Source organism: Eurypyga helias, unplaced genomic scaffold (assembly GCF_000690775.1).
Source record: "Eurypyga helias isolate BGI_N326 unplaced genomic scaffold, ASM69077v1 scaffold902, whole genome shotgun sequence".
NCBI classification, from domain to species: Eukaryota; Metazoa; Chordata; class Aves; order Eurypygiformes; family Eurypygidae; genus Eurypyga; species Eurypyga helias.
In genome coordinates, this window is record NW_010233874.1 from 2,510 (window position 1) to 18,249 (window position 15,740).

General features: G+C 45.9%; 1 protein-coding gene across 1 annotated transcript in view; it reads left to right on the plus strand.

Moving 5' to 3' along the window:
- The window catches only part of LOC104517239 (proteasome-associated protein ECM29 homolog), a gene marked incomplete at its 5' end in the record, with an annotated part of 21,863 nt that overhangs the window by 440 nt on the left and 5,683 nt on the right, over window positions 1-15,740 (plus strand). The window contains 16 exons of the mRNA XM_010161833.1: window positions 787-841; window positions 1,829-1,943; window positions 2,871-2,936; window positions 3,188-3,305; window positions 5,170-5,337; window positions 6,196-6,275; window positions 7,021-7,126; window positions 8,434-8,481; window positions 9,474-9,595; window positions 10,693-10,843; window positions 11,756-11,821; window positions 13,645-13,734; window positions 13,990-14,056; window positions 14,454-14,545; window positions 14,628-14,694; window positions 14,896-15,087. Coding sequence (XP_010160135.1) covers window positions 787-841; window positions 1,829-1,943; window positions 2,871-2,936; window positions 3,188-3,305; window positions 5,170-5,337; window positions 6,196-6,275; window positions 7,021-7,126; window positions 8,434-8,481; window positions 9,474-9,595; window positions 10,693-10,843; window positions 11,756-11,821; window positions 13,645-13,734; window positions 13,990-14,056; window positions 14,454-14,545; window positions 14,628-14,694; window positions 14,896-15,087 — 1,603 coding nt within the window. The remainder of the gene's footprint in view (window positions 1-786; window positions 842-1,828; window positions 1,944-2,870; window positions 2,937-3,187; window positions 3,306-5,169; window positions 5,338-6,195; window positions 6,276-7,020; window positions 7,127-8,433; window positions 8,482-9,473; window positions 9,596-10,692; window positions 10,844-11,755; window positions 11,822-13,644; window positions 13,735-13,989; window positions 14,057-14,453; window positions 14,546-14,627; window positions 14,695-14,895; window positions 15,088-15,740) is intronic.

A 15,740-nucleotide genomic window follows, 5' to 3' on the forward strand; every position in this document is an offset into this window, starting at 1 on the left:
TTTAGGATTTATTTTTGGAAAACATTGAAAGGAGGTCTAGGAGGGGAAGAAGCAAGAGAACTAGGTGGAATTTCTAGGCTTACTTGTTTCACAGAGTTGGTCACAACTTTGATACCTAGGAGCAGTTACGATGTGCTTCGTGTACGTGTATTTTTGGTGTGCTTTGGAAACCTTGTATTTAGGCTGACATCTGTAATAAGAGAATGTGAAAGTTCCTAAACAAGGACTTAATAAAGCATTCCCAACCAAAGTGTCCGTCCTCTCTGCATAGAGGTACTTCAGACTGTGGTGGGACCATGTAGCCATTTTCTGCTCTCCAGGTAACGATGAGGAGCTCTGGGACAGCAGGTGCTTTGCAGATGTAAGCCGTTACATGTAAAACCTTGCCACGTGTCACACGTCTGAACAGGGGGCCTTGTGGGAGGTGGCAAAATGCACGAGTTGGGGGATGGAGAAAAGACGTCACCACACAGAGGGTAGCCCGTCTGTCTGCAAGACAGATGTGTGATGCATCACTGCCATGCATTAGACACGAAAAATAAAATAGGTGGTTTAGTAATGGCATGGTAGCTGTAAAAAGGTTCTGGACAAGTAACTCCTATCTTCTGTGAATGTCAGCCAGGCTGCTGCTTACCTGTCTGTGAAGGAGGGCAGTTTTGTCGTCGGTGTAGCTCAAATGGGCCACTCTGTTGATACAGCAGCCTCTATCTGTTAGGAGCTTGCCTTGAGACGAGACGAAGGATCCGAAACCTGAGATAAAAGTAATGTTTTTTTCTCATTTCACAGTCTCATCTCAAGGATATTCAAAGTGCATTTGTTTCAATTCTGTCAGACAGTGATGGTAAGTACTATCACTTTTTATGAGCTGTAGGTTTTTTGGTGGGCTTTTAGCAGAATGGAGGGAATCTTTGAACAGGCAGGAAGTCACCTACACCTTCCCTGTCAGTCGGCATTAAAAGACGACTGTAGAAACACCCCATTTCTGACGTGATAGGAATGATTTCTACGCATCGCATGTAGAGATGGGTTTAAATTGAAAGTGGGGAGATTTAGATTGGATATCAGGAGGAAGTTCTTCCTGGAGAGGGTGGTGAGGCACAGGAACAGGTTGCCCAGAGATGTTGTGGATGTCCCATCCCTGGAAGTGTTCAAGGCCAGGCTGAATGAGGCTTTGAGCAACCTGGTCTAGTGGAAGGTGTCCCTGCCGATGGCAGGGGGGTTGGAACTAGATGGTCTTTAAGGTCCCTTCCAACCCAAACCATCCTGTGACTTTGTAAGAAGCACAGCTATTTCTGTGCTTTGCTAACCAAGCACAAATCTGTTTCTGCATTTGCCCTTTAAGACCGTAATAACGAAAACCATTTAGTGGTGCTACTTCTGCTCCACTTTGGGCAGCGGGATGCATATCACAGAGTTCTGCATGGACAGGAACTCTAAGCCCTGTTTAAGCTAGATTTTGGCTTGTCAGTCTACCCATGGCAGCTAGTGGAAGGGGTGACATCCGGCAGCCTATCCAACGCTCACTGAAGTTCAAGAGAGTATGAGCATTAACTCTGCAGGACCTCAGGGGAACTTGGAACTTCCAAGTGTTCCACTTGGAACACTCTGCCATTTCAAAACCTGCAGTGATGGTATTGACGTGAAGATGTCTCCTGATTGGATGGGGGGGCGTATGCCTTCAGAATAAACTGCTGCTTCAGAATGCAAAGTTTGTGGCTTGCCAGACTAGATCTGCTCTGAAATGGAGACCTGTGAACTGCAGGTTGAATCTCGGTCATGTGTTACTTAATTACATGCTTATCTTTAACTTTACCGTAATCTCTTGCAGAGCTCAGTCAAGATGTTGCTTCAAAAGGTCTTGGGCTGATATATGAACTAGGAAGTGAACAGGATCAGCAAGAGCTAGTCACCACACTTGTTGATACCCTTATGACTGGGAAAAGGTACAGTGAGAAAGTACTCCGAGCTGTGTGTCTGATGGGAACAAAAATGGGCCTCTGGTGTGTGGAAAGAGATGTTTTGTGGCCAAGTACAGGCCAATATCCATATATTCCGAGTGGGTCAAACAGAGACATTTCTTTATTCAGCTTAGAGTTTGCTGCGGTTTAAGCTGTTGTAGTTTTGTTCCATTCAACACAGCTTCAAAATAATGGTTCAGTCCTGTTTTAAGCAGTTCAAATCAGTTGTGGTTTGGTTGGATTTCCTACTTGCTGCATTGTGTAATTGCAAAGGACAGTGACCTCTTGCAGCAACTCTGCACAGCGTGAATGGTGCAGAAGGGGAGACTTGATTGCGCCTGAAAAGTACCTTTTGTTGAGAAAGTGTTATTAATGGTCACTTGTCAGCTTTAGTGTGAAAAATGCAGGTCTTGGAGGACTCCTGGCTAGCAATTATGTCAGTCAGTGCTGGAAATGCTCTTTAGCAGCCTACTCCTGCCTAACCTGGTCGGGGTGTGGCCACTGTGAGTGACAGAAACCTAGCCTGGCAGTGTGGGTATCCAGTGGTGGTAAACACGAAGAGATTAGGTACATGGAAGCTGGGGTTTCTCGTTCGGAAGTAGAGATTTGCTGTCCACTGTATGGCTTGTGTCTGGGTGGAAATAAAAAGCCAGCATTCGGTGTTTTGACTTCTGACCTTCTGACTGCACAGCGAAACCCTCGCTTTCTGCAGCGTCTCCTCAACACTAGGTGTGATGCAGGTTAACGAGACCCCTTGCAGTGTGTGTGGCTTTGCACACCTGTAAGTTCATGTGGGATTGGAATGGAAAGTTACTAAGTGAATAAAGCAAAACAAATTAACTTCTTCTGTAGCATGTAGTCCGCTCGGGTGTAGAGTTTGGTAAAGCTAATACTGGCCCTCTTTTCTGCCAGAGCCAAACATGAGATGACTGGAGAAACCGTGGTGTTCCAGGGTGGCCTGAGCAAAACCCCAGATGGGTAAGTTTACTGACAGTCTCGATGACAGACACACAGTCAGTGTTGAAATAGTATTCCCTGGCTTATAAATCTGCTTCCTCAGCTGTTTGTTCCTTTGTGTCTCTGCATTACCATCACTATTTTCTTGGGATACAGATAGGTTATTCACTTCTCCCTGTCCACTTTAAGCTATGATTTGACTATAGCTTTAGCTAGTATGGCATTTGTGTAGATAAAACCAGTAACACTCATTTCCCTTCTGTTTTCCAAAGTCAAGGCCTTTCAACCTACAAGGAGCTTTGTTCCCTGGCTAGTGATCTCAATCAACCAGACCTGGTGTACAAATTCATGAATCTGGCCAACCACCATGCCATGTGGAATTCTCGGAAGGTAATTTGCTGCTTTCATACCACTTCCATTCCCACAGTGAACTCTGGAAATAATAACCGTGTTTCTCTAGCTCTCGTATGTGACCTATGGATAACTGCATGTGGAAGCCATTAGCTGATGCTTTGGTGTCAGGTCCAGTGCAAATTTACCAGCCTGGAAAACAAATTTAGGATTACTTGAAATTCTTACAACAAAACATTTGTATGACAGGGTTCATATCATCCTGCATTCCTCTCTGAATCAGCTGTGACCCTTTCCTTTTACTTACCAGTGTGCTTGGAGGTCAGGTCTTGTTGTGTTCACTGAAGTGTTTTCACAACTGCATGAATTTTAAGAAGCCAGAGAAAGTGACCTTTGTTATGTAAAAAGGCTGAGCAAAAAATATTCAGCAACAAGTTGCTAACAAGCCAGTTGATGATACACCAGTTTAATCACTGTTGTTAAAAGTATGCTTTTTCTACTGCTGGGACCTTTAGCAAAGCCAAAATACCATTGGGTCCACTTCCTGCCAAAAAAGGTAGCGTTGTAAATTTGAAGAGTGAAGTGTACTTTTCGTAGCTTTAACCTGGGGGCTTTTTCACTGGCTTTGCCTAAACATGGAAGAACTTGTTTTGCCCCTGGGAGCAGGCGGAGCACCTTCCGTGCGCTCTCATGCGGAAAGCCCGGGTAGCTGCATCTACTGTATTGCACCTTTCTTGCTTGGTACCTGAAGTTTTTGGTCTGTGGCAACACCTCTTTCTGCAAAAAACAAGCCCCAGCAGTAACTTCCATCCAGAGTTTGACACGTCAGCATGTCTCTTGGGACTTCCCTCTCTTGGCACTGGGACATCAGAAGCACGGGAGCGTAGTTAGGTTCCTGACCCCTGTGGAATTTCAACAGCCAGGATGAATCCAGCAAATCCACTCAGCAGGTGTGGGTTGAGCTTTGGCATTTGAGGAATTTGCAGAATTATTTCAGTTGAAGGGGGCATCTGGAAGTCTCTGTGTTCCAAACCTTCACACAAGAGCTAGACAGAGCAAGCTTCTCAGGGCCTTGCAGGTGATGCCTCCCTTTTCCTTATACTTTAGCCGCCTCTTGCTCCTCACAGCAGTGGTCCTTACTGAGAGTGTGCCTTTATTGCTCTTCCCTTTGTAAACTAACCGAGGCAGCACATCCTGTCCCGTGAAATCCCTGTGACATTTTGAGTGGCAGCTTTTGACACCTGACGTTGGGAAACATGAAGTGGTTAGGGGCAGTCACTGCACTGCCTGTATTAAGCAATTTCTTTTGATCCTGCCAGATCCTGTGGGACTCCGTGGGCAGGCATCAGTTCCACTGTGTTAGCACTGACAGTGGAATTGACAGTGTTGAAGAAAGAGAAGAGTAGGGAAGGACACTTGAGTTTAAAGTAGATATGGACAGATGCAAAATGGTATTTTCAGAATATCAGAAATTTCAGGTTGTAAATAAAAAAAACCTCTACGACGGTTTTTCAGTTCCTAAGTTATTCTGGTTTTTCTAAATGCAGCAGAGTTGTAGGGAAGCAGTGGCCCACCCTATCCAGTTTTTCCAAAAAAGAATCTTTCAGAAGAACGTACTCAAATCTTTGTAGTTTTACTTCTCCACCACCCCTTTTGAAGTGACTGTTGGAGGGAAGGAGGTACTGAAGCAGTATGTGGTCTGCTGAGTGCGACGGTGTGCTTGAGATGGCACTGGTACTGTAGCGCTGAAGGGGGGCTAACTCCGGTACCATTCCAGACCTTTTGATGTGGTCTGCATCTAAACTGTGTCAGTCCGTTTTGCCACTGGCTGTGGTGTTCCCAGGAGCAGTAACTGAGTGAGTGACAGACTGTATCAACAAATACTCTCTCGTCATCATTTCAGGGAGCAGCTTTTGGTTTCAACATGATAGCTGCCAAGGCTGGAGAGCAGCTAGCTCCTTTTTTGCCCCAGCTTCTTCCCCGTCTCTACCGTTACCAGTTTGACCCCAACCTGGGCATCCGACAGGCGATGACCAGCATTTGGAACGCCTTGGTCACCGACAAGTCAATGGTGAGTGAGCAGCAGAGTGCAGTGTGGTTTTGCTGCTAGGCAGCGGCATCTCGGAGATCCTCACGGGACAGTTGCATCTTGTGAAGAGAGGGGCTGTGCAGGAAGGGGTGAGGTCCTGTCCTACAGAGAGAGGTGCTGGGATCCATGGATGAGCTGGAGGATGCACAGAGTTATTGCACTGCCTCTTAGGTGTGAAAAGATACCACCGACCTTGTTTGTGTGGCCAGTGTCAAAGTCTGTGATTGACTTTCAGTCTTCCCACACTTCAACGCTGCTTTGATACTGCTTATGAGAAGCAGTTCAGGAATCCTCTGGCCTGAGATGCCCTTACTGGAGCAAGAGCATCTAAAGCCTGTGGGAAGAGGCTGATCCATTGGTTTGAGGGTGACTCCTCCCAGTCAAGTCTCAGTTTTCAGTGATTTTTCGTGAGGTGCCCTTGCTGTGGCTCTGAGAGGGCTGGAACTGAGCAGGCAAATCTCTTCTCCTAGCAAAACTGATCTTTGTGAAGGTGAAGTCATTCCCTCTGATCCCTCAGCAAAGCTCAGCTGCTTCTCCTGTGAATACGTGTTGGTGCTGCATCTGAGCAGGGCAGTTGTTAACAGATTGAGGGACTTGGCTCTTTTCTCTCCCTCTCTGCCACAGCGTTAAGCCCTGAAGCAGTGCAGAGAAAGGCACATGGGAAGCAAAACCAGGGCGAGATTGTGTGAGGTCAGCTCTGGCAGGCATTAGTTCATCTCCTTTGGCTGAAAGCAGGTTATAGTGTCCAAAAGGACCCCCTTTTTTTTTTTTTTTCCAGAGTACAGGACAAGGGTGCATGGTCCATGCTTGTTTCATGATATTTCCTTTTTTTAATAATAGGTTGATAAGTACATGAAGGAAATTCTTGAAGATTTGATCAGTAACCTAACCAGCAGTCTGTGGAGGATCAGGGAATCCAGGTATTGCTAGGAAAAGCAACAGATTTTTCTTTTAACTCGCTTCTTTTCTCCACCATAAATGCATTAACCTGAAGCAGTTGAGGGGGCAGAGAGGGCACGTCCTTTCATCAGTCTTGTGGTCTGTGCTTGCAGTGTGATACAGTCTTGAAGCTGTTGGCTTCACTGAGCATCAAATTTTGTATTGCATGTAGCTTGAGCATGATACTGAGCAATGTTCTCTGAAGGAGTTTTCTGGTTACGAAGTTCTTGGCTATCCTTGGGCCTGAAAGACTGCTTAAGCTGATGTTAGAAAATACTGGCAGCCAGGCTATAAACATACTTGGCAGCAGGATGCTGGTTGGTATAGCATCTCTAATAAACTGCTTTTTGTTTATAATGGTTTGTAGTTATGCTGTATTGAAAACTTCCATTTTAATTTCAGTTCCAGACCATTTTGTTTTGTTCTTATCCTGTATTTACAGAAAATTCAGATTTACCGTAACCATTTTGTAACTACAATTTTCACTACAGCAGCCTTCATCACTTGCTGTCACCTGTTTCAGGTTTCACCTGACTGGTTGAACTCTTTTTTTCTCTGCTAAGAGAGATGTTCTTATGACAATAGACTTAGGGTTTGGGGAAAATAAAGAATGTGAAACAGTTTTCAGGTTTTTTAACCATTTACTCATATTTATAAACATATCTGTATATACACCTATATCGAATAAGTACACCATGTGAAGGAAATAAAATTCCTTACTTGCAGCTGTCTGGCACTGAATGACTTACTGAGAGGAAGACCTTTGGATGACATTATAGACAAGCTTCCAGAGATCTGGGAAATCCTATTTAGAGTACAAGATGACATTAAGGTAATGGAACTGATAATTGAACAGGAATCTCCAACAGAAAGTAGAGTGATCGAGCCCCAAGATGTTTAAAGGGGGATTCTCTGAGAAGTCGTGTTGAAGCCAAGTGCAGTTTTGGGTATTAAGCAGCCTAGAATTTCAGGCCTCCTGCAGTTAAAATTTCCATGCTGCCTTGGAAATTCTTTATGTATGTTTCTTGTGTTTTTTAAGTGTTGGGTTTCATTCCTACTGTGCTTATTCTTGATGGTTCAGCATTTTTCCTGGATATAAAAGAGTTCCTAAGTATTTGCTTAACTCTTGAGTATAGAAACGTTTATTTTGGGCTGCTTGTCTGCTTAAATGATTTGCATATATGAAGTCAAAGTTCTCGAGTCCTTCCAGGTTTGAGCCGTGTTCTCCCTGGACCCAAACTTCTCTGCACAAGCTTAAGCAAGCCTGAGCTGTTTTCCAAAGTGTACTGTGTACCAGGAAGTTGCTTCTGTAGTAGTAGATGTAGTATGTTCAGAAACAATCCTGGGCACTGAAACCAACTGAGTGGTTTTGCCTCAGTGCTAGTGAGCTGTGTTAGCCTCCAAAATACAGCAGTTGCCTGCAAACTGCCTTTTGGGAGGGGTCAAATTCCTGATTTTACTTGGAAAAGGTTTGAGAAGGTCTGCATGTAGCAGGCCAGAGTTTTTACAAGAACATCCTAAGACATTACCAGTCCAGGTGATTATATACCCAGCAATATTGCTAGATATTAATTCATCAATCCAAGTGAAGGTAGAGTCTGGTTGTTGGCGGTGTCACGTGCCACCAGAGCTGCGCTAATTTTACTGTTTGCTTTCAGTGCCTCTTTCTCCAGTCCTAGATGTTCAGTTGAGTAAAGCATCACTGAGCAACAGGCATTATATTGAGGAGAGGGTAAAGCATATCCAAAGAACTCCATACTTTCTGCGGTAGAAGGTTCTATTGGGTTTTTTTGGGTTTGGCTTTGAGTTTTATTGTTTGTTTCAGCATTTGTTTTGCTTTTTTTGTTGTTGTTGTTGGTTTCTTTGTTTTGAAAAGGATGACCAGTAAAATAATCTGAGACAAATGTGAACAGAAGCACAGAGAATCTGGTGGTGTCAGGCAGGATTGTTAATGTGTTTGTCATTGAGTGTGCCAGATACTTAGATGGGCCAAAGCCAAAATTTATTTGAAAGATACTATATTAAGTATTAGCCATGAATATAGCCTTGTCAGTACTAGTGTTATACTTACCAATTAATGTGAATCTTTTTATAGAACATTTAAAAATACCGAGAATGGATTTTTGACTTCTTTTTCAGGAGACTGTGCGGAAGGCAGCAGAACTAGCTCTGAAAACTTTAAGCAAGGTAAGTTTTTGTCAGTTGCACAGGGTGATGTCTATGGTTTTTGATCTCAGGTAATTCACTGTCATACCTGTTTACCATAGGCTGTGGTCTTGAAAGGTTCTCTGGTGTAAGTTGCAGTTGTGAACAGAACAGCCCCCTAGAAAGCAACCATGATAAGCTCGACCACATACTCCTCTGTACTTCTGTTGATGCTGGTGAAGTTCTGCTGCTTGACAGTAATGCCATGTTAAGCTCTATACAACCAAAGGAGGGACATGACGAGCTGGTTTGTTCCTCTGGTGTCCTTTTTTCCCCATTTGGAGGCAAGTTTTAAGGAAACTTCCTGTAACCTGAGCAGCTAACCAAGCCCAGCTGATCCAGTAGACCAAGGCCAGTGGAACCTCGCTGTTGTGAAACAAAGTAATCCAGTATGGACTGCATCCTCTGGTGCTGTTACTGACACGAGTTCTTTGGGTAGTACATGTGTTAGCATTAATACATATTAGTATTTGGTTTGGTATTCCTCTAAAAGCCACATCAGTGGAAATGGATCTTAGGAGCTGCGTTTGAAATTGCAACCTTCACAACGCATGCGGCATGACGCTTCCGTGGCACCAGTGGTGATCGGGTCCCAGAACGTTGTTGCAGCCACAGGATCTGTTCTGACGTGAGACTTGATGCTCTGCCTCGGGGCATGGTTGAATCCATGTGGCTGAGATAGGCTGTCCCTCAGCTGAGAGGTCATTTGGTCCAGCTCTTCATTCAGATGCCATTGAAGACCTGCTGGGCTCCGAATTTGCCTTTTCTGGAAGCTGAACGTAGCCGAAACTCCTTCTAGGGATGTAGCTTAGGGCTTAAGTGCCTCCTGGAGAGGAGGACGAAAGTGTAACAGGGCCTGGGTTTGGTGGTGAGCTCTCATGGCTGTTGACTCCTCCCGTCTGATGGAGCAGGTGCTTGTCGTCTGAGCAGGAGGTCTGTACATGCTTGTGACACTGATTCTCACCTGTCCCCAGGTCTGTGTGAAAATGTGTGATCCCTCCAAAGGAGCAGCGGGTCAGAAGATGATAGCTGTGTTGCTCCCATGCCTCCTAGACAAAGGAATAGTAAGCACAGTTGCTGAAGTCCGATCTCTCAGGTTAGTTTTGCATCGTGTAGATTCCCTGGGGGTCGGGTCACGGTTTGTCCCCAAGAGAAGCAGCTGACTCACCTGATTTGCAGAATGTTCTTTGTGTTTGAAGTGCTAAGTTTCTCCTCAAAACAGCCTTCCTGCATGGACCACCAGCCCCGGGAACTCTGCCTGTCTTCTGGGGGTATCTGGCCTTGTATCTCCTTGTACAGCTGGCAGAGTGATCTGCAAGCGGTTTGCTGCACTTGAGGCTCTCCTTGGGGACTGGCACTTCTGCTTGTAAACAAAAAAAATCCCACGGTGGTTCTTGAAACAGCCAGGTCTTATTTCGTGACTGGTTGTGAGTAATGGCAGCTCATATCCCAGAGGCAATTGCGTTTGGTCACACTGTTCAAATACGTTTTGTGTCACGTAACGGTTCTATGTCCCTTGGTGTGTAGGAACTTCATGTGCTTGTCACTTTGTAACCTTGTTTATTCCTTCATTTGCTAGAGTGACAGGCTGAAAAAATCAGACCTGGAATGTAGCTGGTCTTTGCAGAAATAATTGTCTCTTACTGAACATGATTATCCAGGAAGGTTAGAAAGTTCCTGACAAATTAGAGTGAATATTTCTTGAATTTTTTCGTCCCTTTTGAAGAAATGAAACCCCTTTATCAAAATGCAGCCTGAGAGGTGTGGTCAGTCTGAAACTGGCAAGTGGGATTTGAACAGAACATTTTAACTGGGTTTTGTTTTTTTCCTTGGGCAGAGACAATGGATGTCTCTGGGCTTACTTTGCCCACAGCTTCTTCAAAACAGGAAGATGTGTTACGTTTTCTTACATCTGCCTGTAGTGCTGCCTCTTTGCCCATTCCCTCTGCGATACCCTGGCCAAAGTAACGACTCTCTGTGCAAAGCACAGCATCAGTCAGGGGCTCAGGGCTATAGGGTATGATTTTCCTTAAGCTGGAGCAAAATACACAGATTTCTGCTTGCAGGTAGATTTATATTGGTATATCCGAGATTTGGGCTGGATTTTTTGTTGGTAAAGGATTAAAGTAGACCTGAGAGTTTTTTCACCTAAGTTTGTGTGTTTCTCTGACCTTTCAATTCATCTTCTTCCAGCATTAACACTCTCGTGAAGATCAGTAAAAGTGCTGGGTCTATGCTGAAACCTCATGCACCAAAACTTATCCCAGCGCTGCTGGAATCCTTGAGTGTGCTGGAGCCTCAAGTCCTCAATTATTTGAGTCTTACTGCGACAGATCAGGAGAAAGTAAGTTCAGTTATAATGGGAAAGTATCAAGACAGCAGAGGTAGCAAAGATTAAACCTTCATTCAATGAACAGAAAAATATCCGTTGTGGTTGGTAGGTGTTCAGAGATGCAAAGAAACAGCTGATAAGTTACTAAAAAAGTTTAGTCATTGGAATATGGCTGGACAGATGTGGGGAGTTTTTTTGAAGGGTTGGGATTTCTTTTATTCACTGGGCCACCACGTATTTCTGAAAGCGAGGAACAGTCCTAGTAAGAACGGCTGTTAAATATCACTTCAGCTCCATGTACGACTGTGAAAGAGGTGAAGAGAGTCTAATCGTTATCTGGAATGCACCTGTGCTGTGAAACTTTGCCGCTGTGTTTCCCAGGGGATTAACTGCAGGACTTCCTAACACAAATCAAAAGGTGTGCCATAGCACTGTGGGCTGGAGGTGGATGCGGTCAGCACAGAGTCCTTTAATCCCTCTCAAAGAATTAATCAGTTGTGGTCTTCTGGGAAAGTGACTGAACCCCACTCTTCAGAAGAAAATTTAACTAATTTCATTGTAGGGAGGGAAAGGGGTCAGTCTCTGCCCTTTGCAAGTGAGAAAGGAGTGAAATAGGTCAGAATGGGATTCTTCTCTTTTTTCTTTTTCTCTTTTTTCCATTTTTTTGGGGGAGTTTTCTGTTTGTTTGGTCGTTTTTGTCCCCACAGTGCCTGGAGTGCGTGGTTTAGCTTCTGTACTCCAGCTAGAACATCCACCTGCCTTTGCAAGGGAGACACTCATGGTCTGTGGATGTAATTACTTTCTGTCTGTGTGCATCTGAAATGGATTTTGGTTCGAGTTTGTGAGATAGGGAGTAACAGCTGAGGTTGCCCTTTCCACTGTTTGCATGTTGAGTTTACACTTGGTTTTCCTGATTTTTTTCAGACTGCAATGGACAGTGCCAGACTCAGTGCTGTCAAGTCATCTCCCATGATGGAAACCATTAACATGGTAAGTACTCGATTTCCAAGGAGTCCGCCTAAGGTGTGCTGTACGAAAAGAATAGGAATCAGATTGGGAGCTTTACAGAATACCTCTCCAGGGTTCATTTTACCATCACATCTCCACGTGGATGTCTGTCCACCGTCTTTTTCACATACTGACTTCTGTCACCCTGTTGCCACTGCTTGCTCCTCAGGTCAGTTGTGAATAACCTTGGCTCTGTTTGGAGTCAGATGGATTGTTTCTCCGCCTGAGGACGTACCTGCTTTGATGAAGAGGGCAGCTTTCAAGTGCTTTTATTTGGATGGGGGCTCAGCTGATTATGCTATTTCTCTCCATCTCTGGCCCACTCTTCTACAGTCAGCTTCTCACCTGGGCTCCAACTGATGATAGTCATTGTTCTTAGGGCACAAACGCTGTCCAGGCCTTGCCTCGTGGTGCCTTAGGTATCCTTACCTGGGCTTTGCCAGCACTTTGGAGATGAAAATTTGGAGTGCTGATAGCACTGAAAGCACTGTTAGCAGCTGGTGTTTGGCACCATAATTTCCTGCTGCTGGAGGAGGAATTGCTGACACCCAGGCAGTGTTCTGTAGGGACTTTTTTGGCAGAGCTGCCTGTCCCTTCCCAAAGAAAAGACACCTTTTTCCTGCTTAGGCACTGCACGCAGCCAGGGACATGCAAGCAGGCAGCGGGTGTGAGTGCTGAGCAAGGTTGAGGAGAAGCAGAGCCACCAGAGCTATTCTTTGTGTCCTGTGCTTATGGAACACCAGCAAGGCCTGTCGTACACAACAGCATGTGGAGGTGCCTTTTGGTGTCAGGTGGAGCACGCGCTATAAATAGTGTGTGAAGCAGCTGGGGAGGAAAGGTTCCGTGTGAAAGTGCATTCAGTGCCACCCCGCAGGCTGCAGCAGCTGCGGCTGTCTCTCCTCCAGGCCATGCCTCTCCCCTGCCAGCCTGCGGGACGATCCTCATAGTGCCCTGATCACTGCTTGGCGTTTCCTTGGGGAGAGGAGAGAGTATGGCTTCCCTGGAGTAGCGTGAAGAGATCCTGGCTTTTGAGCAACCTTCTCCCTATACCTCTGTATTCTGGGGCTGGCTGGGAGATTATATCCTTGGATGGGATATAATGGATTATTCCCTTCACCATACCAGTGCAGGAGAGGGGAGCGACAGGAGATCCGACTTCTGAAGCTCAGAGAGGGTTACCTTCAGTTAGTGTGCGATCCTTGAATTTGCTGGAGGGTGGATCTCCCCTCTGCAGGCCACGTCCTGCACAGAGTGCTGGTGATGTGAGGCTTTCTGTTATGCCCAGTGGAGTTTTAGGCACAGACCAGAAACGACACCAGTAACACCCCTCTTGTACCTTCGTCATTTATTCCACTTGTTTGTCTTGACCTGCCTAAAAAACTGTCTTGACTAGTCTTATTGTCTGGTTTGATTATGCTACTGCTTCAGGGTTTCAGACAGTTGGGGAGATACTGGGGTTTGTCCTGAAAGGCACACGCCTTTGCATCCCTTTTCCCTCCCCAAAAGGAGTTCTTCCTAGTGCATTCCTTTCGGCTTTCTGAACAGCCGGACTGCACGGTTCATCAGTTCCAGCAGGTGATAACTTCAGCAGAGTAAGCCCAGCGTGGAAGTGGGATGAGAGAGTCTGTACGTGGTAGAAGACGCTCTGTGGTGCCTTTTTTCCACCACGCAGCAAACTCTCTGATTCAGCTGAAGACCAGCCTGCAGAACTGAGGCAGGCCTCAGCTGGAAGTAGACCCGCTGGAGTCTGCTGCCATTGCTTTTCTTTTTTCTCCCCCCCTTGCCCCTCCCTTGGCTTTCCCTAGAGCCTGCAGTATTTGGATGTGTCTGTCCTGGGTGAGCTGGTTCCTCGGCTGTGCGAACTGATCAAAAGTGGCGTAGGCCTCGGCACGAAGGTATGTGGAAATGGAGAAGGGCCCACAGTGCAGTGTGGATGTAAACACGGTTCATTTGACTGCCTCTTCTTAAAGTGGCAGCTTGGGCTCAGTCACACTGGAGTCACTTTACATCTGAATCTCAATCCACCTACGCTACCTGTGGGCCTGGATCATGCCATACAGCTGTAGGTAGCACCACAGCAAGTGTTAACGGCAGTCGCCGGGAGCTAATACTGTCTTATCTTACCTTTGTTTTCCCTTGCAATCTTCCAGGGAGGCTGTGCCAGTGTAATCGTGTCATTAACCACACAGTGTCCTCAGGACTTAACACCTTATTCAGGTAAGGTTTGTTTCTAGTGTCAGGTTTTAAACTAAAATGCTGTCAGTTGCTGTTCTATAGGTAAGTTGAACTTTCCCTGGGTCTTAGTCTTTTCTGTACAGCTTATGATGATTTGATAGTACAGCGAAGGCCACCTTTCTGTTGCCAAACAGAAGTAAAGCCAAAAGCGTGAGCAGCTGTGGTGCTTTTCAGTCGAGGTGCGCAGGCTGTGACTGGCAGAGCTCCAGCTTCTGCTGAGCCGTGCTGTGCTGTGTGCTCGTTTAAACGCAAGGACAGCCCAGCAGGCACGACGAGGAAGAACGCATCAATTCGGACAGCCTAATGAAACGCAGGCTATTGTAGTTCTTGCCACAGCAGTAAAAACATACGTCTGGTGACGTGTAGTCTCGTCCAACAGGCAAACTTATGAGTGCTTTGCTCAGTGGGCTGACCGACCGCAACAGCGTGGTGCAGAAGTCCTTCGCCTTTGCGATGGGGCATCTAGTGCGGGTGAGTTGGGGTTTGAGACGGTTTTAGGTTTTTATTTTCTTTTTGGAATGTTTGAGTGATTTGAGTCTCTTCCCTGTTCCAGACCTCCCGGGACAGCAGCACCGAGAAGCTGCTGCACAAACTCAGCAGCTGGTACATGGAGAAGGAAGGTATGTTGCTTTTCGGGTGTTCTGTTACAGTGTACAGAGCAGAAAAAGCTGCCACAAAACACTTGTGTACTGTGATGCTTGGTTTCACTGCCTGAATAATTCCCATGCATTATTAGACAATACTTTGCATTCCTCTGTTTCCCAAGAGGCAAAAAAAATCCTGCTTCCCGGTCATAACGTGTGATTGTTTTGCCGCTTCAGAGCCGGTTTACAGGACAGGCTGTGCTTTAACTGTGCATGCTATGGGACGCTACAGCCCGGACGTAGTGAAGAACCATGCCAAGCACATGCTGCCGTTGGCATTTCTTGGCATGCATGAGGTTCCCGATGAAGAGAAAGGGGAGAAAGAGAATTCCGCTCTGTGGACGGAAGTTTGGCAGGAAAATGTTCCTGGTAAGTTGGGTTAAGAGTGGTAAAAGCTTTCTGGGAAGCATGGGGCAAGAAACATCATGCTTTCTGAGGATCCATTTGGGAAATATGGCATTTTTGTGGTAAGAGGTTTGGGAACCTTGTGTTTTCATGTCCTTGCTAAAGATGTCCTGCATGAGTTTCAGGGGATTAGCTTCTCTGTGCCTGTTGGAAGTAATTACAGAGATGTTGATCACTGCGGGTACACAGACACAGTCAGGAGAAGTGTTGTAAGGTTGTCAGGCACTGAACACCATGTAACATGGCACGGATCATGGCACTGATAGCTGGATGACTTCGGAGTGTTGATGCCAGCCTTTAAGGGCTGCTGCACACTCTGAAGGTACTTTGGCCTGTGCCTCAGGTTGGAGATCTCTCTGGCATGCCGTCAGTTTTGACTTCAGTGGATGAATCCACACTATGGAAGGGCTGTTTTGCCATGGTTCTGTCCGTGGAGGGACATCTGGTTGCACAGTGAAATGGTTTTGCTGGCAGCTTCTCTGGCCTGATTTCAGATCTTGTCCCTCCATCACCAGGTTACTTTTCTGGAGGTGGGAAAGGAGCTGCAGAAATCATAGAACCATAGAACGGTTTGGGTTGGAAGGGACCTTAAAGACCATCTAGTTCCACCCCCCCTG